Source organism: Lemur catta, chromosome 8 (genome assembly GCF_020740605.2).
Source record: "Lemur catta isolate mLemCat1 chromosome 8, mLemCat1.pri, whole genome shotgun sequence".
In the NCBI taxonomy this organism is placed as follows: Eukaryota; Metazoa; Chordata; class Mammalia; order Primates; family Lemuridae; genus Lemur; species Lemur catta.
This window is the reverse complement of record NC_059135.1, coordinates 44,970,883-44,993,893: the sequence shown is the minus strand read 5'-3', so window position 1 is coordinate 44,993,893 and position 23,011 is coordinate 44,970,883. Positions and strand designations below refer to the sequence as shown.

Genomic DNA, 23,011 nt, shown 5'->3' with positions numbered 1-23,011 from the left:
TGTCCCCAGTAACTAGGACATGGTATTAAAAACTATTATTTGTTAAACTGACGCTAGGATATGACATTATTATTTCTAAGTTTATAATTTATGTTAGATAGGGAAAGAAAGTGGAGCGAGATGAAATAATAGTTGCTGAGATTTTGGACCTTGGAAAGATAACATAATTGCTGCCAGGATGAGTAGATTTAAAGCTAACAATTTATATTTCTTTAACTTTCCCACTCATGCATTGCTTTTAAATGAAAACTCTTAGCAAATCAATCTTTAAAAATCAATTGAAACAGTTAAAAGAGAAAATGGAAGGACTCTAGTAAATAATTTCTCAGAAACCCATTGCCCACTATAACCACTTTTCAGGACATTCCACACTGTAAAAGTGCCATAATAGTATATTCTCTCCTTTTCTGATCCCTTTTAGAACTAAAGTCATTTAGAATGACATGAGGGGTTCTATTATTAATTTCAAGACTCAAAAGCAAGGAAAAAAATTCCTTTCTAATAAATTTCCCCCACAGAGAATATGCTGTGAGGTGGGAAAGGCTGCTGGCTAGAGACATGCTGCAGAATTCCTGTGGTAGAGATGCCTTTTGTGTAATATTGAAAGCAAGTAATGATTTTCCTCTGTTCTTGTGGAGGGGCTCTTCTGGTGCCCAGAGGAATATTTACTAGCCTTCTCTCTCCCTTCCCATCAAAGAAATCAAATTTTGTATAGGGTGATACAACTGAGAGCATGATTATTTAAGCTGGGACTCCAACCTTGCCAGTTGTCAGAGCATGCTGTGAGCACCTCTACCTGAGTGTTCCCCCCAGGGATACGGGTACTCTCAAGGTCTCCTCCCTCTCACAGAGAGAGGCAATTAAACTTATTCTGAGGGCTTACCTTCTGTACACACTTTTAGGAATCTCTACTTCAAAAGGTATAATTAGGTTAAAGCAGAATTTGTAGAATAGGCTTCACAAAGGTTAGCTTGGGGGATTCAGAAGCTTTTCTCTAAACAACTCATCTATTTTCCAAATACTCTGCATAGAAGGCAAATATTCAGACTTTGCTTTTTTAGCAGGTTGTATGGTTGACAGCTGAAGAGAGTATAGTTCAGAGTTATGTGTTCTATCCTTCAGATTAGAGGCATGATATTAGTTCATTTGCCAGCAATTCTTGGACCTGTGCTTGGATGTGACAGGAATAGCAGAACTCACTACAGAAGTCATCAGCTGCTTCCTCCAGTTACTTTTTGGGTGCTGTGACCTCTGGCAGCAGATGCATTCATTCTCCAAGGGTATTCTGTTGTCTTGAAAGCCTATAAGCCTTGTCGGTCCTCACTGTGTGATCAGCTGCCAAAAGAATTGCTCATGCAATCTTGAGAAGAGATGAGGAGTTAGTACTAAGAGAATAAAATTTCAAGGTTTACTAATCCTTGTGCTTGGTGACATGAGATCATCAGACCAGCTTAAGTGTGGGAGGTGTTGCTGCAAATGGATAAGATTACAGTTAAGTGTCTCAAAGCTCCTGCCTTTTTTATGAAGTACTGACTTTAGCTAGAGGTGAGTCATAAGAATAAAGGATCATTTCTTTATTTCAGAACAATGACCTAAGTAGTCTTCTGTAATTTCTCTGATGGCCTCTCTTCTTTGCTTTTGGCATTTTACTTACATTTCCAGATTTACGAATTATTTTTTGTAACATGGAGCACCTTTTTAATCTCTCACTAATGCTCCCACCCTTTTGCCTATTTATACAAGAGGCTCAGATTTCTGTATTTTCTCTCCAAACATCCCAGACAAGTGAATTGCCTGATTGCAAAAAATCTCAGAAGCCACTTCTTTTGTCACCACTGAGGCACCACTATTCCAGGTACTGGAAATCCTTACCTACATGCACCACACGCTGCCCTGCTCCTCAAGAACAAAGAGCGATATAACCTCTTGTTCCCAATATGAAGCAAAGGGCATCTCTACCAGTGGAGGTCTATAGTATCTTTACAGACACCAGCCTTTTCCACCTCCAAGTATAGTGGTTTCTGAGTATGCTGGGTTGGGGATTTGACTAAACAGACAGAAAGATGAAATAAACACAGACCCTGACCTCAAGGCAGTCCCAGAATCAAAGGAGAACAGAGACGTGTGACAATTACACCATGATTCAATGAGTACCATAATACAGGCATTTCCAAGGTTTAGAAGAAATAGGATGGTGTGCTAAGGAACGGGAAAGTGATATTTAAGCTGGCTGTTTACAGTATTATCAGGAGTTTGCCAGTCAGAATAAGAGAACATTCCATTCCAGAAGTAGGAAACAGCATGCGGAAAAGCACAGGGGCTTCCAAGGAGCAATTGTTGCAATTGTTCTGGGTACTGCAATGACATTTCAAAATATAAGCTTTATACTTTATACATCTGTTATGTACACAGAAATGTAATATAACATATATACGATATGCAGTCTTAGAATTAATTTTAGCATTGTTTTCTGTTAAAGTTACATGGAAAAAAACCCTGCTCTTTTCCTATTTAAGATAATTTGAGGCCGGGCGTGGTGGCTCACGCCTGTAATCCTAGCACTCTGGGAGGCCAAGGCGGGTGGACCACTCGAGGTCAGGAGTTCGAGACCAGCCTGAGCAAGAGCGAGACCTCATCTCTACTAAAAATAGAAAGAAATTATCTGGCCAACTAAAAATATATATAGAAAAAATTAGCCGGGCATGGTGGCACATGCCTGTAGTCCCAGCTACTCGGGAGGCTGAGGCAGTAGGATCGCTTAAACCCAGGAGTTTGAGGTTGCTGTGAGCTAGGCTGACGCCACGGCACTCACTCTAGCCTGGGCAACAGAGCGAGACTCTGTCTCAAAAAAAAAAAAAAAAAAAAAGACAATGTGAGGACTTTCAGAGCAGAACTAAAATAGACTGACACAAAAATGTCACGTTCTCATGAACGGAGGTTCTGGTATTATACTACTCATAAAAACCATGATAAACTCTTTGAAGGCAATTTTATAATAAGTGAAACCAAACAGCCTAATAATATCAGAGAAACAACCACCATTTACTGAATGTCTACTCTGGGGCAACCGCCCCCCTTCCCCACCCTATCTCATCAATTTATATGCATGTTCTCATTTAATGTTTACAAAAGCCCTTTGAAGTGGATATTATCCCCATTCTACACTTAGGGAAACACACTCAGAGAAGTCCAGTAATTTGTCCATAAGTAACAGAACTGGGATTCAAACCCCAGATTTGTTTGATGCCATGGCATCATACCTCAACTCACATCCACCTCCAAAATCCTACCAGGAACCAGTTCATTATTATGAAGACTATGACTGTATATATATAAGATCAGCATATATGTGGCAGCATGGCACAGAAGGAGCACTATACAAGTTTCAGTTTTTGAGAATGCTTCAATAAAATTAATAACCACTGACCATCAAATCTTCAAATCCAGGAGTTAAAGAGCAAATGCTTTTATCTTAGTCAATTACTAATGGAGAGAAAACACATATAGTAATTTGGTAGCAACTTCATCATGAGTTCCTCCCCACTGCATACTTTTTAAAATAACTATTACACTAAATATCTTAAATTAGTAGTTTAATGAGTTTGGAGCAATTTAGCAGCTGACAACACTGAAAAATTAATAATTCCACACTAAATTTTAAAAACACATGTTTTAGTAAAATTATAATAATTTTCAAATAAAATTTCATGCTTATTCATGGATTCGGAAGGATATTCTATGATGGTAATCTTCAGTTTAGGACTTGGCCAAATATTTCAATTTCAGGACTCAACCATTGAACATATGGTTAATATGTGTATGTCAGTGCACTACCAGTGTGAGTCAGCCATACACCACACTTGAGACAAGGCAATCACCAAGGTTACATACCCAGTACAGTCTCATCTCCAGGTCATCCATTTGCCAGGTTTGTGGACCTCATGTTAAGAGGCTCATCACAATGCTTGTGCACGAAGAACTTGTCCATCTATCTCAATCCTTAAGAGAAAGAAAAAGGTAAGCGTCAGGGGGTAAGGGGTCCACTTAAACCAGAAATGAGATTTGATAGTCTGTAGCTAGGTTCCTGACTTCAGATTGCTAACTTATCCTATTTTATTATTTGTAGGCCAAAATGACAGGCTGAATACTTTTCTTGAAAATGAAACATTCCAGAGTTAGACATGTTTGATCTGGACTGTTAATAACAGCAATGTACATGGAAAGTTTAGCCCATACAAAAATAAATGAAATTTTAATATACTAAAATCAATTTTCCACTCTGAAAGTAATACCAAAGTAGAGTCAATAAATATTATTTAAATTTCCTTTCAATATAACAGGACCAAATAACTAAAAAATCATTTTTGTACTAAAAAATAAAACATTTAAAATTTCAATCAAATACTTTTCCCCAAAGGCAGATGTAGTGGCAAATCTTCAGAAAAAGAGGGCAGGTTGTGTATTTGGAAACTCAGGCTGAGGCTATCACATAAAATGATGGTTCATGCTGTCATCTGAAGTGACTATAAAGAAGAGATGAAAGATAGTAAGGAGTTCCTACTTTAAGGATTATTCACAGAAGTCTTAAGAATAACATAGCTGCAATCTCAAAAAGGCAAGTCATTATAATAGAATGGGCATGATTACATACCAAATTAATCAGTAGGTTACATTTCACCGCCGGATAGAATTTGGGCCTGGTTTAGAACGCCTGATGGTATATAATAGACTTTACCATTTTCACTTTAGTGACATAGGCTATCAGTGAATTCGTTTCCTTCTTTATTAACCAACCTACATTAGATTGGATTTGAGAATGCTGACTGTATAAGCAAAGAAGAAAAAAGGAAGGTAGGCAACCAGAAAAGGAAAACTGCTGGCTAGCCCAATGAGGATCCTAGAGGCACCTTGAGCATGCTTTGTGACAGACACTAATTGGTACACTTCTAATTTCTCATACATGCCAAGTTCATGCTTGACTTCTGGACCTTCATGTTCACTATTTCTCCCTCTGCACGTTTCTTTTCATCCTTCTTGTATCAGTTCTCTAACAAGGGTCTTTCCTGAAAACTTTCTAAAGTAGTACCCCATCACCTCCCTCCCTCCTCACTTCCCAGGACATCATCTTGTGTTCTTCTTATTACTATCAGAAGTTTGCTCCCATACTGTCTATCATCATTACAATGCAAACTCAAGGGGGGCCTTTTTGCTCATCATTATATCCAGACATCTAAAAATATTTGCTGAATAAATGAATGGAAAAAAGTGGTAGAAAGCAAGCAATTTTACTTCTGAGAAATTATTCTGAAGAAATAACAGGTCAAGTTCACCAAGATATAGATACTAGATATTTATAACAGTGAAAAACAAGAAAGTGCCTAAATGTGCATCCAACTAAAATTGTTAAATTAGTTGTGGTATATATAAAAGCATTAAAAGGAATATCAAAGACATTTTTCTACTACAGAGTGAAATGAGCAGATTACAGGCCAATATGTGTGGTATGATCACATTAATGTATAGAAAATAACAAAAACAGTATGTTATAGTATAAGTTTAGAACAAAATAAAAATTAAAACAAACAAGATGGGCTGGGTGCAGTGGCTCATGCCTGTAATCCTAGCATTTTGGGAGGTCAAGGAGGGAGGATCACTTGAGACCAGGAGTTCAACACTAGCCTGAGTGAGATCTACATCTCTACAAAAAATAGAAAAATTAGCCGAGCACGGTGGCATGTGCCTGTAGTCCCATCTACTTGGCAGGCTGAGGTAGGGGGATTGCTTGAGCCCAGGAGTTTGAGGTTGCTTTGAACTATGATGACGCCACTGAACTTAAGCCCCAGGCTACAGAGTGAGACCCTGTGTCAATAAAAATAAAAACACAAATAAAATGTTAAAAAATAGTAGCTATCAATTTACTTTTGACTAATTTTTTCTTCTAAATTACCCCTCCACACAACTTTTGGCAGAAAAATTTTCTGTAATGAACAAATAGTATATCAGTCAGTCTGTCTGGGTGTACAAGAAAAATACTTGGACAAGAAAAACTTCAGTTGACTATTAAATAAAGGGTGATCTTTTCTTGGCCTAATAGTGGTAGAAAATGGCTGATTTACATACTTATGCCCTTTCACATATTACTCCAAAGTGAACATACCCAAATGCCTCCTTTACCTCTCAGGATATCACTGCCAACAAAATTATTACCACTCTAGTGTCCTAATATTTTAAAACAGCATTAAATCTTTAAATCTTAGTTTCAACTGTTCACTGTGTAATCAGGCTATTTCAGGTCTAAAATGATTCCATTTTAAAATCTCCCTTTTAAGAAATCCTTATGGAACCATTGATAATTTTTCAACAGATAATGACTATTCCCTGCTTTAAATATAGACTGGATAAATCATATACAAAATAGTAGTATAATAATCTTGTGCTGCCTCAACTCCATTCTACTCTCTATATCTGAACAAAAAAACCCATTATAACTGAGTTCACAACAGCTTTCTTTTATCGTAACTCAAGTTAGCAGTATACACACAAGAAGCCGTGAACAACAGAAGCTCTATGGTATCCAGATACAAAGCTGTTGAGAAAGTCTTTATGTCAATCAAAGAGCAAAATTTCTGGTTAGTTTTCAAACTAAATGAACTGCTTTACCCTCCCCATGCCAACCATCAAGCAATAGGTCCTTTATGTCTTTCCCATTCATTAGTGACCGATGTAACAATTCTCAATGACATTCTCACTAGTTTCATGATCAATTTTTTCCCATTCTTTTAAATAACTCTCTCCATTTAGTTATAGATACAATCAGAAAGGTGATGGCACACAAATTTTCTTTTAGTTCTTAATTTTTAAAAAGTGTCATGTAATTTTATTTTCTTATTTTTTTTCCAGTAGAATGGTTTTCCAAACATTTAAACAAATTGTAATAGTTGACCTGATATCAATGCTGTACTTAGACATTCCAAAACCAAAGTTTATTTTAAACTAAATTTAAACTAAAACTTTCATATTATTGAATAAATTTCCAAGGATCATAATTAAAAAAATCATTCAAAGTGTGATACAGTCTAGTGTTTATTTTATGTTATGGCAGGTACACTTGAATTTCAAAAATTTAAAACATATAAAAAGTGGTTAGGGACTAACATTTGTATCAACAATTGATAAATGTCTAAGATTGTTTATTATACAGCAGGGTACAATGGTAGTGCTAATGCCAAGAGGGCACCATGGAAGTTAGTCTAAAAATTATCACTAGGCTTTATACAAGCAACAACATATGCTGCTGTTTTAGAATTTCCAAACACGATCTGCTTCTAATACTAAGCAGTCCTTTAACATTTTTAATGTTATACAGTGTTACAGTATTTAGTTTGGCAAATGTTTCAAAATAAAGTAGAAATGTATTCATAACATCACAGAAATGCACATCCCATTTTGTTTTCAATAAGAACCATAGGTACAGATCAGAACTCTTCCCTATATGAAATAATTTACACACAGATGAATGCTATAATATCACTATCTAAAATAATCACTAAATACAATTCTTTTTCAGAAATAAACAAGCAAAGATATTTTTCATTATCAAATATCAAAAACGTAGATAATGTATGCTTTTCAAACAAATGATACTCTAAAATTATAGGAATAATTTCAGTGAATTCAGTGAATATGCAACCTAAATCAACCAAGTATATTGTAGTACAACCATATTAAGAAACCAATGATCAGAAAATACAACCGTATGAAAGAAACTGATAATCCACAAACTGTTTTTCAGGCCTTAAGGTAAAACAGTTCCACAGTTTATAGGTAAAACTTAGGCAACAAAAATGCGTGCTTGTCTTGACTAAGTAGATATTTTATGCAGAAGATGTAACACTTTGTTTGTAGACTGCGTGGTATGCATTTCTCAGCAAGACATAAGGAAAACAAGATTCCAAAAGATCCATTGTCAGGAATGGGGATTCTTGCACAATCTGAAAAATTCCAAAAATGTATCAAAATTCAAGTTATTTATAATGGGAATACAGAAAACTAGTAAGCCATAATTTCTATATATTTTTATTAGAAATAGACAAGTTATTTTCCTTTTACTTTAAAATCATAAATGTACCACAGTGAATTCTATCAAAATGTTTAAAAAGTGGTACTTCTCAATTAAATAAATAAACAGGAACATATTGAGCATTTTCATTGCCCTCAACAATACACTAGACATAAAAGAGAATACAAAAACATGTAAGAGATAGTCCATACCATCAGCTCTAACTGGGAACCAGTGACTAAGCTAGAAATCGAAACCAAACATAAGACCAGCTACCATCAAATGGAAAGCTGTAAATTCTAGAGAAGTTCAAAAGGGAAGAAAAATTAATGTAAGACAGAGTAACAGGAAAGACTATCTGGAAAAAGATTTGCGCTATAGAGTGTGCTGAGTCATTAGGATAGACACGGATCTCTGCAGGTAACGGAAATGACTCTAAGTGAGGAAAGAGTCGCATGGTAGAAACAAGTATAGCTGGGTCACAGACACTGCAGAGAAAGAACTTACTAGGTATAGAGAATTATAGGAAATTATATTAGACGGGCAGAGTCAGAACAAAAAAAACACAGAAAACTGAGAGATTTGAAAATGATACACTAGAAAAATATAAGGCCCAAGTGTTTTCCAACAGGCTGAAAAACTGTTCATAAAAGAATACTCTATAGTTAATGGTAATCTCTTTGACTTTGCCCTTTTCTGACATTGCCATAATGGTAAAATAGGAGTGATGTCAGTCTTTTCAGCCATTTTTATAAAGTGTGTGGCTTAGGTGGAGTGAACACAAGGGATCAAAAAAGTACTTCTTATAGTTATTTAATCACTGAAATGCCAAGAGACTCTCAGGAATGACTGGAACTTTTTTGTTGTTAGTAAAAATTCAGACTTACCATATCTAACAGTAAATAAACAGATTCTCTGTTTCTTGTTGTAGTTTTATCTGTCTCCTGGCCAATTTTCAGTAGACTGGAGGATGCAAGCTTAAAAGTACACATACATATAAAGTGAGTTTTTTTATGAAAAGTTCATCAGTTACTTATTTTTGATATGCTTGAACTTCCAATACATTTCATTCATTCAGTACTATATATATAAAGTAATGAGCAATTAATTAAATAACAAGATGAGCTTAGATACTTAAGATTTAAGCATTAATATAGAGAGTTATTAAGGTATAAAGAGACATAAAGATAATAAATGTAATCAAATATTCTGCTTGGTCTTTAAAACTGATTTTTTTTCAGGACAAGTCTGCTTTTTAAAATGATTTTTAAAATAGTATTTCTTAGCTCCCAAATAAGAAGACAATTCCACACTATGAGATTAGGACATTAAGCCCTGAATGAAGACAATAAAGCCAATGGTAAGAAAAATTTTTTAAATTTAATACTGTTTTCCCTGAAGTAGAACTATTTTCTTCTCAAGTTAGTACTATATTTGCTTTTTAAATTAAAAAATAAATTTTAAAAATGTTAACAGGATTTACAACTGAAAAAGAAGCAACTATTCTAGAGTTCACTATGCCATAGTGCATCTTTCCTTTAAGTAACATAAGAAAAAAGCTACATTGATACAGGGAAGAAAGAACTACACTGACGTAGAAACTAAGAGCCATATTTCTTGAGGCTGGATTTAGCAATACTCTCTTTTGGTAGGGAGTAGTATTTTTATCGTTGAGTTTGTCACCATTAATGGTCTTTCTCGAAATAAATAGAATTAAATAAAATATATCTTTTTGGAAGGAACATTCTTTCTCTTTGTTTTGATTTCCCTTTGCTTTCTCTTCCAAACCCTACAAAAATTTCAAGGGCAGTCCCAATATCACATTAGGGAAAAAAAGGTCATATTCTGCAGAGCTCTAGAACGGGGGGAGAGACTTCTCAGTCCAAGGGGAAAAAATGATAAACTGCTTCTTAATTTTAATGCCCTACCTTCACTTGTTCCTCCCTTCAAAAACAACAAAAAATTAAAAAAATTAAAAGAGGACTGAAATTCATATACCTGAGAAAAGAATTTGAAGAAAAGAAAAAGCTATTAGAAGACACTAAATAAAATTTAAAAATAAAGAGAATTTACTCTTACATCTCAGAGTCATGATTTTTAATTTTCTTTATAAAATCTCATAAGTTTTGTTATTTGATTATACATACCGCCAGAAATTCTTTAAGACGGTCTTCAATGCTTCCTTTGTGAATTGTAAACAAAGCTGCAGCGATCTGGTTGATGGCTTTGGCCAAACAATGTATGTTGTTGCAGTGCCCTGAGAAAGTGTAAATAGGGTTGTGTAGATTCTGTGTGACCCCCAAAGTATCAAATAATACACACAAGGAAAGTCTTTAACAACTTCATGATCTACATAAACAGTGGCATGATTAAAAGTAGAACTGGTACATGACATGACTTGTTCTCTTTCACTTGCATGAAGACTAGTGTTTTTAAAAATAGTGCAGCAAGGGGCCAGGCATGTTAGCTCAGGCCTGTAATCCCAGTGTTTTGGGAGGATCTCTTGAGGCCAGGAGTTCAAGACAAGCCTGGGCAACATAGTGAGACTCTGGCTCTACAAAAAATTAAAAAATTAGCCAGGCACGGTGGTGTACTCCTATGGTCCCAGCTACTCAGGAGGCTAAGGCAGAAGGATCACTTGAGCTCAAGAGTTTGAGGTTACAGTGAGCTAGGACTGGGCCTCTGTACTACAGCGTGGTGACAGAGAGACTTTTTTCTTCTTGTTTTCTTGTAGACAGAGTCTCGCTCTGTTGCCCTGAGTAGAGTGCAGTGGAGTCATCATAGCTCACTACAACCTCAAACTCCTGGGCTCAAGCAATCCTCTTGCCTCAGTCTCCCAAGTAGATGGTACTACAGGCATGCAGCCAGGATGCCTGGCTAATTTTTCTATTTTCAGTAGAGATGGGGTCTCGCTCTTGCTCAGGCTGGTCTCAAACTCCTGAGCTCAGGCAGTCCTCCTGCCTGGGACTCCCACAGAACTAGGATCACAGGTGTGAGCCACGGGGCCTGGCCTAGACTCTGACACTTTAAAAAAAAAAAAAAAAGTATAGCAAGAGAGCAACGAATGATCATGTCTGTGTTAAAGAGGCAAATACTTTCAAAAACCTTTAAAATAAATCATATATCAGTTTTATAGTTTCTTTGAAACTTAAAAAAGAAGTACACAGCAGCTTGACAAACATTTTATTGTTCAATACTTAAAGTAATCCAATGAGTTAGGTAATCCCTTACTATGCTCTATCACATACACATTCAGGCACACATGAGCTCACTTTTCATATATCAGGAAACTGGAGCTTAGAAAAAGGGAACAGACTACCTTTCCATTATACAGCAAGTGGCAAAACTTAAGTCATATCTTATTATAAAAGAACATCAATTATTTGAAAAGTATCTACTGTACCAAAACCCACAATTTTTCCATTGCCAAAACAATTTTAAACCACTCTTACCTTCTATTGCAGGGCTGTACTGAGACATCACGTTGCTGGCCAGTGTTGGCAAAGAAACTGCCACAAAGACCATGAGGAGGCAGGCAATTTTATATTCTTCTTCTGGACTAATGTTTTCTAAGGGAGAAAAATTAAGAATAAAATCAAGATATTTCTTCAAGATTAGATAAGATTTGATCATCTAAACTAGATGAAACAGATTTTTAAGTAAAATTTGTTTACTACCATATTTGAAATAGTAAAAATATTTTACTACAGCTCTACAGAACTGCTCCCAATTTTGTCAAAAAATATAAAGTAGAAACAATATACATTACTATTGGCTATTATCAACTACTTAGGCATATATCAAGGATCTCTAATAAAACAGTATGGTAGAATTTTACTTTTTTTATTCATAAGATTATAGGACAAAAAATATAGTTAGGGTAACTGGAATCCTAAAATTTCCTAATTGAAAACTAATGAGAAATTATTAGTTTATAAGAAAACTCCATGTACTGTAGTTCAGAAAGTTTATCTCAAAAATTATTCTGCAAAATCACAAAAAAATCCTTAATTTTTTTCCTGAAATTGATATGAATGTGATTTGAAGTTCAATATTTAAAAAACATAAATGAGGAAAGTAGACTGGATTTTCAACCTATTTTGGAAGCTAAAAGGAACTAGTCATGAATAAAAATATCTAGCATTGTCCTGAAGCTTTCAAACATAACCCTTTCTAAAATATTTATTGTCATATGTACTCAAATCATGGGTTATCTAGGCACTTGACTTCTTATTTGGTACCTGAGTACTTCTAGTTACCCCACTATTCATCATCATATGTAACTAAGAATTGAACATAAGAAAAAAGCCAGAGATGTACTCAAATACCATGCTACTGCCTCAAGGAGGTAGGAGAGGGCATTTTAGTACCACAAACAGATGAAATGCTGTTTACTTTGTAGACAAATCCAGAAATATATAGAGCATTCTGGGTACTACATATTAAAAGGCTGGCCTTAAGAATTTCCAAATTTTTAATATTACATAACACTGTACAAACGCTTTTTGTGAATAACTCGAGTCCAATTTAGTCCAATTAAAATAGGATACCCTTTTCTGGATATCAATTTTTTGCTATTTACTGGACCATCTAGCATATAAATGGTGTTACCTCCCCATCATAACAAATCATCCTCTTGATTTTACTCCTATCTCCATCTACTATAATTTTATTTCTTTGCTCCCTTTTACAAGGAAACTCTCTTGAGAATTGTTTTATACTTATTTTCTCCAATTCCTTTCTGCTATTCTCCTTTAAGTCCTCTCTAATCAGCTTTTTGCCCCTAAGTCCCCACTGACACTGATCTTGTCAGCGTCAATCATTAACTCTACATAGCTGATTATTCTCTTTCCACTTTCCTGGAATCTACTCTTTCCTGGGTGTTCTTCTACTTCATTGGTCCTTCCCCTTCTCAGTTTCTTTTTTGGTGGTTCTTCCTCTACTCCCTGAGCTCTTAAAGTTGGAGTAGCTCAAGGCTCACACCTTGATCCTCTTCACTGTTGCATCTACATACACTAAATGGCCTTAGTAATCTCATCCAGTGTATAGCTTAGATATCATCTGTATGATGACTCTGCTAAGAACATTAAAGCTTGGGAAGGCAGGGATCTTCGGCTTTTCTGCACCTGCATGTTTCAACTACTAAAAGTAAAATTTTAAAAAAGCTTAACACAAAGCAGGCATTTGAATAAATGGATAAATATCACACCTCTATCTGTGTTGCCCTGGTAATTTTAACTATGAATACTAAATATTTACTAATGCATTTTACCTGATTTTTGTGAGGAAAGAGCTACCACCAAGGCAGGATCAATTTCACAAGGTAATCCAGCAGCTGAAGATAATTCATACACATTCATTGCAACCTAATAAAAACATAAGAATTCCAGAGTAAGAAATATTCTAGCAAATTTAGGAGAAAGCCCATCATAGTAAAAGATTTACCGTTCAAATCAGAGTCTGCCTGGAAGAACACCAGACAATTTCAGAAACTTGGCTGAAATAGGAAGTACTGCATAACTAACCTATACTGAACAACTGATTTAGTACTCTATAATGTGCCGCTGGTTATAACTTCCTACTGTTAGGCCAAACAAAACCTGTATACTTTTTGTGGCAAATTCTAACAGAATCATTCTAAAGTTACTATTTTGCTTGGAAATATGAATATAAAATATCAATCCAAAAGAGATTAATACATCAACAAAAGTGAATCAATATTACTAGACCTATTTTATGTTCATAGTTATTTAATGAAAAATTATAGTTGTATTCAATGCCTAATCACATCCTATCTATAAACATGATTTTTAAAGGAACACTGATTTAAAAATCTGATAAGGGAATTTCTAACGACTAAAGTAATTTTCCTTTATCACATATAGATTTCAAATATTCAAGATATTCTGACTGTTCAATACCTCAGTTAAAAACTATCTACATAACTGGTTACCTCTGATATTGCAACAAAAAAACCTCAATATAAAACATTAAGTAAGGCCAGACGTGGTGGCGCATGCCTGTAATCCTAGCGCTCTGGGAGGCTAAAGAGGGAGGATCGCTTGAAGTCGGGAGTTGAAGACCAGCCTGAGCAAGAGCAAGACCCTGTCTCTACTAAAAATAGAAAAAATTAGCCGGGCATGGTGGCACATCGCTGTAATCCCAGCTACTCGGGAGGCTGAGGCAGGAGGATCTCTTGAGCCTAAGAGTTTAGGTTGCTGTGAGCTAGGCTGACGCCACAGCACTCTGGCCTGGGGGACAGAGTGAGACTTTGTCTCAAAAAAAAAAAAAAAAAAAAAAGTATAGCTTAAAATAAATGAAAATATGCCATGGACTAAGTTCTAGATAAACGTATATTTATAATCTGTTATTCACTTCACACACAAAAATTAACTCAAAATGGACCATGGATCTAAACATAAGACCTAAAACCATAACATTCTTAGAAGAATATATAGGCATACATCTTCATGACCTTGCATTAGGCAATGGTTTCTTAAATAGGACCACAAACACAAACAAAAAAGGAAAAAAACAGACAAATTGGACTTCACTGAAATTAAAAACTTCACATTAAAAGGCATCGCCAAGTCACATCAGAAGACATCATCAAGAAAATGAAGATAACTCACAGGAGAAAACATTTGCAAATCTTGTATCTGTTAATGGATTTGTAACCTGAATATATAAATATCCTTACAAATACAAAAGACAAACCCAATTTAAAAATGGGCAAAGGGTCTGAATAGACATTTCTCCAAAGATATATAAATAAACATATGAAACATGTCCAACAACAACTGCCGTCAAAGAAATGCAAATCAAAATAATGAGATGTCATTTCACACTCATTAGAATGGTTACAATCAAGAAAACAGATAGAAGTATTCTTGGGGATGCAGAAAAAGTGAATCCCTCATACACTGCTGGTGGGAATGCAAAATGGTACAGCCACTTTGAAAACAGTTTAGCAGGCTAAATATACAGTTTCCATATGACCCAGCAATTCTTCTACTGGTATATACCCAGGAGAAATGAAAACATATGTTTGCACAGAACTTGTACATGGATATTCACAGTAGCATTATTTATAATTGGCTAGAAAGTGAAAACAACCCACATGTCCATCAATTGATGAATGAATAAATAAAATGTAGTATATCTATACAATAGATTGATTATTCAATAATAATTTAAAGTACTGATACATGTTATAACATACATGAACCTTGAAAATATTACGCTAAATGAAAGAAGCCAGTATCAGAAAACTACACATTGCATGATTTATATGAAGTATCCAAAAACAGGCTAACCTACAAAGACAGAAGTAGTCGACTGGGAATGGAGACTTGGGTGGGGTGGGGTGGGATGGGGCCGGGGGGTAAGGAGTGATGGCTAATGGTTACAAGGTTTCTTTGTGAGATATGAAAATGTTCTAAAATTGACCGTGGTGACTGCACAACTCTGTGACTACAATAAAAAACACTGAATTGCACATTTTAAATGAGTAAATTTTATGATAGGTAAATTATAACTCAATAAAGCTGTTAAAAAACATGTTTGGTTTTTTTTTTTTTTTAAAAAAAAAAACACAAAGCAGGTTTTGTTCTATTGAAAGTTTGCTGGAAACTAAATATAATATGTTAGGTGACAAAAGAATTGAATGGTTGCTCATAATATACTTAGAATTCTCATAATTTTGCACACCAGTGTCCTCTCAAGAACTGATTAGTTTTTAATGTTTTCCTAACTTAATTTTTTTCTGTAGTTTTTCCACTTAAGAAATCATACATAATTTTCAATCATAAATTCATAGGACAGTCATTGATCTCAAATGTTTATTCTGTGCAGAAGACTACGGGAGAAACAGAAGTTAAAAAAAACAAACAAGGTCTTGGTCTTCAAGATGCTTACAATCTAGTATAAATGTAAGTGGAAAAACACAACTATAATACGAGGCAGAATATGTTCAACTCTACAGCAGATAAACAAAAAGTTCTCTGATAACATAAGAAAAAAGAAATCTGTATCACCAGAGAATCTAGGAATGGTTCTTAGAATATGGCAATTGAATGAGGACTTAAAAGATAGGCAGGATTTTAAAAGGCAGAAATAGAAAAGGACAGAATTTTCAAGTAGAATGAATTACAGGGTAAAACAGACAGATATGAGAATGCACAGAGAAAGATACGGTTAGCTCACAGGATACCACATGAAGAGACGGGCAGAGTAAGAAAGAGAAAAGCGGGAGAAGGAAGGAATAAATGGTAGAAGACAAGCCTCAAAAAGTTTGAGTGGCATCAATTTGAGAAGAGACTTGAGTGTCATACAAAAGAACTTAGATATTTTTTTCAGTCAGTGCTTTTCAAAATATGTGAAAGAGAAAATAATCTCTCCAAGAGAGAGAGGTTATGAAACCTAAGTATTAGTCCTGATATATCACTTACTAGATGTGTAACCACTGGTAAATTATTGCTAGCATTAGATCAATGGTTAGATTTCACAGCTCAATAAATTTTCAAAACAAAAATTATGGGCTCACATAAGGCTGCTAATCTTCTATGTTATAGTAATTAAAAATGTTAATATCTTTTAATAAGAAAAGATTTTTTAACATCTATTTTTAAAAACTAATTGAATTTAACTGTATTTAAGACAAAACAACTCATATCATTGGCTTATCTTTCTCATTCTGCTTTACGACCCTATAAACTGCTACCATTTTATGGAAAAAAATATCAATTTTTAACCAATTTGATATTACTAAAGATGAGTAAAGAAGATTTTCAAAATACCTATGTGGTATTTTGGTACAGAGCTATCAAAGATGCAATTTCAAAGGCAAGCATACTAACTGACCATTATAAAATAGAAATACAATAGGTTTAAGATTACATTTTATTTCACATATAACTTAAATATTTTATTTTAAGAAACTGTAAAATCCAAACAGAAGTTATATTATTACCTTCATATCAGTTTCTCTTGGAATGTGATCCTTAAAATCTTCAATTGAACTTACAAGAAAAGGAATGTGGTAAGACAAGACCTAGGCAGGACAACAAATAAGAAGATAGAATTATTTTTAAATGGTAACCCCTAAATTTATGAAATATTACCATTTGATTAATTGTAGTTTTCATAAAAATTATTTTACTTTATTTTCATGTGATTTTTCTAAAGTTCCAAGATACATGGAAATGGTGGAATACATTCAATGTTAAACGAAGGATGGTCAAAATGGAAAATGCTTTAATGAATAGCAAACTTGAAACAGTACCATAACCAGGCAAGTTATACTCTCCAAATTTCAATACCAAAATAAAAAATAAGTTTAGATTACTCTAATTTCTATGTACTTTATCTTCTACTACTATGAAAACTGGAATCTTAATTATATTATTGCCAACTATGAATTTAAACAGTAACCTTTAATTTCTGGGAAATTAAAAGGGATTATTTGGATATATGCTATGTATGTGTTTCTTACATCTCTAAGTGCTTCTTGTGCCAATGATCGGAAGGATAAAATTACACCAATTATCGTCATCCTCTTCAAGACACTGTCAACAGCTAAATTTGAACAAACAGGAGAAGAAAAGAAAAAAAATGTAAATTGGATTCTTTCTTAACCTTAGGAAAAAACTCTTAAATCATAAAATTCCCATGATAAAAGGCAGAAATGATTAATAGCAATTTAACTACAACAATGATTAGCTGACATTTAAACTACTTAAACTCTGAATTAATTATAGTTCACTCCAAATAGAGTACAATCTTCTTTTAAATGAGTTAGATGGTTCACCAGAATCTTGAAATAGTAAGTAGCTAACTGTATAACCCTATTTCAGAAAGGGTAGAGGCGGGAAGAAGGGGAGACAGACTAGGGGAGAAAGAGCCTGATCAGAGTGAATAGGAGCTAAATCTTCAAATGGCCCAGGAACTCAGAGATGCTAAACTCTTAAGTTGCTGAGGTCTTGAGTTAAGAAATAAAAAATGACTATTCAGACCACAAGTAGTTTTGGCAAGACCAGGTTGCTGAAGCCCATGAATGGATTTGATTACTTATATATTGGTTAAAGAACATTATTCTAAAAATTATTAATATATATTCAATATTAAAACTTGGTTAACAAAATCAAGGGAAATTCCAATATGAAGGATCAATACCATCATATTTTATAAAGCCAAATAAACATTTATTGAACACTGTATACAAGGCATTGTGCCATAGAATAAGCGTATAAATATAAACAGAATAATGATCTAGACCTCAAGTAGCAAACAATCTAAATGGGTTGTCAAGAAAATAAATATGATCACATTTATGTGAAAGAAAAAAGATATATACATACACAAACATATATTTCTATATACATAAATTTCTCTATTGGTACAGTAACTGTTAACCAAAGTTACTAGTTGAGGAGTAGAAACAAAGAGAATTATTTTATTTTGACTTTCTATTTCCTGTAAGGCTTGTTTAAATTTTGACCATAAACATCTTTTATTAAACCACATAAACAGGTACGATACAAGTCAAAATGATATGTGAATTAAAAATCTTGTTAACAAAATGACATAAAGCACAAATACATTATAAATTCCACATGAGCAGGAACCAGACTTGTTAATCTTTTTATCTGTAACACTCATTAGAGTGCCTGATACCCAGAAGACCAGAAGATATTCAATAAAATGGTGATTTAAGATGAAAATAGGAATTTGTTACTATCCACAAGGAGAAACAAATTAAGGGTGAAAGAAAAGATTTCTGAGAAAAATGTCATCCAAATAGGGCATAAAGGAGAAGAAAGAAAAGCATTCCAGGTCAGGAAAAACAAACAAGGAAACAAATAAAACCCCCACAAAACCAGTAACAAACCCAGAAAAAGAATGACAGAATAAAGTGAAGAATCAGAAAACAAGTAGTGTAATACAGTCTCATATTTTCTAAAGTATGCTACCCAGAATTTAATCAATTAAGTCTGGAAAAACTATACCCCACAATATCCTCAATGACATATTAAAATTTCTAAGAAACTTCACAGTAAGAAATATTATTTTATGTAACATTTAATGAATTATCTGCCAAATATATTTGACCACTGGTACCTTCCCTCATCTCCCATAATTTCCATTAACTTCCCAAGGAAGTAACACCAGAGCAGATGCTATGTGGGTCTTGGGCTAGATAAGGAACAAGTGGTGGGGGGAAGGAAGGGTAAGACTGGCTGGCTATGAGGTTAACTCAAATAATGGCTTTTGAATGCGATACTAAAAAGTTTACATTATCCTTTAAGCCAATGAGGTGGTTGTTCACAGTTTTTGAATTATAAAGAGTTATATGAAAAGAATTGTTTAGATATATGACTCTGAATGTGAGAGATGGGTTAGAAAAGGAGAACTGTACAAATTTTAGGAAGCCATGATTGTAGTTTGCAAGAAGAAAAAACAAAAGATGAAGCTTTAAATAAGAGCCACAGCAACAGAAATGAACAAATTTGGGGCATTACATTTAAGAGGTAGGATCTGCAGCAGCAGTTACAAGCTCAAATACCTACAACAGGTAACATAAAGTAGTGAACATATCTGATTATCTGAGAGGCCGGAAAAAAGAAAAAGAAAACTGGAGAAAAAAAAAAAGGCAAAAAAAAATTAGTGAAGATAGAATACTGAGAGGGAGAGACCGGAGCAAACATTTCTAAACGGGGCAATTTCGACTTAGCTCCTGCCAGCCATTGCCACAGGGGAAAGTACTACCCAGGTTTTCTGGGAGAAACCAGAAGTTTGGGTTTTTATGTCAAATCTCCCATTCAAAAAATAATGACTAAAAATTTTTTTTGAAATTTAATGTAGCATAGGACCAAACAAAGTATGCCTTTGGGCCAAATGTGACCCACTAATTTGCAAACTCTAATCTATAAGACACAGCTATTGCATGTAAAGATGCCAATGTTTTCCAGTGTGAGTTACTGGATAGATGGTGAGAGAGGTAATGAAACGGTCAATAAAGAAAGAATATCAGGCTTTTTCTTCCCACCTATTTATACTTCCCATGAGGGGAAGATACTTCCCATTCCAGAGATGTTGTGAAGTATCTGTGGGTCATATGGCTGAAACTTTGGTGTGAATCAGAATCACCTGGAGGACTTGTTAAAACACAGGTTGCTGAGCCCCAGCCCCAGAGTTTTTTATTCAGATCTGGGGTGAAGCCCAGTAATTTACATTCTTAACAAGCCCCCAGGTGGTGCTGTTGCTTGTCCAGGGACTATACTTTTGAGAAGCCTAGGTCAAACTAGTACTCAGTATCAAAAATCTGGAGATCAACGAAGGGAGTTAAGACTGAGGATGAATATTTAAGAGTCACTGTTAAGACTCGATAAAATTTTCTCAATAGGATTGCAGAACAAGAACAAATGAGCATGATATCATAAACTGATACTGTGTAAAAGATGAACCAGCAAAAATGACTAAGAAAGGGTACAGATAAAAGTACTGGAAAATGAAGTTTCAATAAAAAGGAGAATAAAAGAGATAAACACTACAGAAAAACTACATAGAATGAGAGCTGAGGAAAGAGCATCAGATTTTGCAAATGGGTAGTCACAAGCGAACTATTTTAGAAAGGTTTCAGGAAAGTGGCCTTATTACAGTACACTGAGAGTAGATGATTGGGAAGATGAACCTGTGAATACAAACTAGTCAAAAAGTTTTCCAGTACGAAAGATGGTAGGATGAATAAGAGATAAGTTTAACAACAGACTTAAAAAGTGTTATTTCACAAGCACTACTTGGCTTTCAGAAAGCAGAAGAATTTTCAGGGATCAAGGAAATGGCTTGGATGGGGATGATGGTAACAAAAAAGTCAAGGATATGACAGCATCAAGGGTAAAATCATTAACCAAATTTTATAGTCCAGAATGGATGTGTAAGTAAAGCAGGAAGAGGATGTTCAGGAAAGTAGAGAGGCATCAAAGCTTCAATGAGCTAGAACAAAATGTTCAATGGGAGCAAAGAAGTGAGAGAGCTGGAAGACATGGCTATGGTCTAAGAGTTGAGTTTCAAAGTTCGAGATTTCTACCAGTAGAATAGTTTCAGGTGATAATAACATTCAAAGTATTGCTAAAGTAAAGGTCTTTGGAGGCAACTTGTAGGTTTGTGCAGATGGTGGCAGGAAGGCAAAGGTGAATGGAGTGAGTTTTGAAAAGGAAAAATTACTGTAGGAAAACTACAATTTTTTGTAATCTGGAATCAGGGAGCCAGTAAAGTTATGAACTTAGTCCCAAATAACAGAATGTCAGAGAATAAAAAATAAAAAACAGGGACATAAGGAGATTTGCTTGTTATACATGGAGTCCTAAAATTGAAAAATAAATTCCAGATTGCCTCCCAATTCAGAGCTATTTTTAAAAAATTATAATGCTTTATCTTTTTAAAAGAATGTGTTTGTTGACTGTGAAAATCAAACTCCTGCAAAACACATCGACTTCTGGATATTTTGAAAAAGTAGTTCACTCCACTAAGTAAGTCATTCTCAAGTGGTTCTTTCTTTTTCCAAATCATAAAAAAAGATTTAATAAATTCTATTTAAAGACAACTTTGGTATATATGGGTCATTAAGATTTGACAATTTAGATTTTGGTCTTTGGTTTTGGCCAATTCCAAAGTTGTAAGTCACCACTATTATACACAAAATTCAAGCAAGCAGAATCAAGACAAAGGACTATGGATTTAATTTTGAAAACTCATAAATTCTGTTTGGAATTTTAACAAATTCCATTATTTCAATTCCACAAATAGGAGAGTTAAGTAAACAAGACATTGAATATTGCAGTGGATGAGTTGCTTCTAACCAGATGGTACAGTCAAAAGATTGTTTATTAGTAGGAAAGTAAACAGGGTTAAAGCCAGTAGGGTGGTCAAATGAGTATTAAAAAATGGGAGAAATATGAATAAAACAAAAGTAATAAAGATAAAAAAGACCGGGAAACAGAAGTTGTTAGTAACACAACGAACAACAGATCAGGCAGAGATTTAAAAAGTAATTTCCTATTTATTCACACTCCTCTTCCCTATAAAGCTACCAAGTTGATCTTTTTCATTTTTTAATTTTACTTTTAAAAGCTTCATATAATAATAAACCTGAACTTTTTTTCTTTTGGAGTATAGCTCCAAATTTTTAACATGTATATATCTGTGTTACTGCTGTGTAACAAATAGTGATATGTGTTACACATACGATGGATTTTTATCACTGCTGTGGTAAACAGTTTCATCACCCCCAGAACACCCTCCTTGCTTTCCAGTAAAAGTTTTGGGTTTTTTTTTCCAATTTAGAGATAGAGTCTCACTCTGTGTCCAGCCTGGAGTACAGTGGCACAATCATAGTTCCCTGCAGCCTCGAACTTCTGTGGGCTCCAGCATTCCTCTCACCTCAACCTCCTGAGTAGCTGGGATTAAAGCCACTGCGCCTGGCCCTCTTAAAAAGATCCGTTCTACAAAGCAATCTAATTTTATACTAATTCTTATTAATAAGAATTAAATAGGTTTTACAGGATAAGATAGCCTAATAAAGTAACTCTTTAAAGCATTTAAAAGAAAAATATCAAACAGGAAGTATGTAAAATATATCTATGACTTTAATTTTCTTTGGGATTATTTTTTTCTTGGGAAAATAAACTCTGTTTTTTTTTAAATACAAAGAATATTTTATTTGGGATTTCATTAATTTTTCCAGTGTTGGAGAAGTTTTTAAATTAATCAATAAGATGTATGATTTTAATTTTTAATTATAACTTTGAGTTCAAATACAAAATACGAAAGAAAATAAAATTAATTCAACTGCATCTAAAACTGTTATCTTACTGAACGCACTTTAATGTTACATATACCTCCCACAAAGAATTTATTTCAAGACATAAAAAAAATTTTTTTTAAGTAGTAGGC

The 23,011-nt window shown here is 34.3% G+C and overlaps 1 protein-coding gene across 2 annotated transcripts in view; it reads right to left on the bottom strand.

Annotated features, from left to right (window-relative positions):
- Window positions 1–7,065: 7,065 nt before the first annotated feature.
- Window positions 7,066–23,011, bottom strand: part of NCKAP1 (NCK associated protein 1) — a 98,450-nt gene continuing 82,504 nt past the window's right edge. For both annotated transcript variants that reach the window (XM_045559792.1, XM_045559793.1), the window contains 7 exons: window positions 17,553–17,635; window positions 17,031–17,111; window positions 13,332–13,425; window positions 11,512–11,628; window positions 10,207–10,316; window positions 8,947–9,036; window positions 7,066–7,991 (listed from right to left, as the gene is read on the bottom strand). In XM_045559792.1, coding sequence (XP_045415748.1) covers window positions 7,875–7,991; window positions 8,947–9,036; window positions 10,207–10,316; window positions 11,512–11,628; window positions 13,332–13,425; window positions 17,031–17,111; window positions 17,553–17,635 — 692 coding nt within the window. In that variant the 3' untranslated portion in view covers window positions 7,066–7,874. The remainder of the gene's footprint in view (window positions 7,992–8,946; window positions 9,037–10,206; window positions 10,317–11,511; window positions 11,629–13,331; window positions 13,426–17,030; window positions 17,112–17,552; window positions 17,636–23,011) is intronic.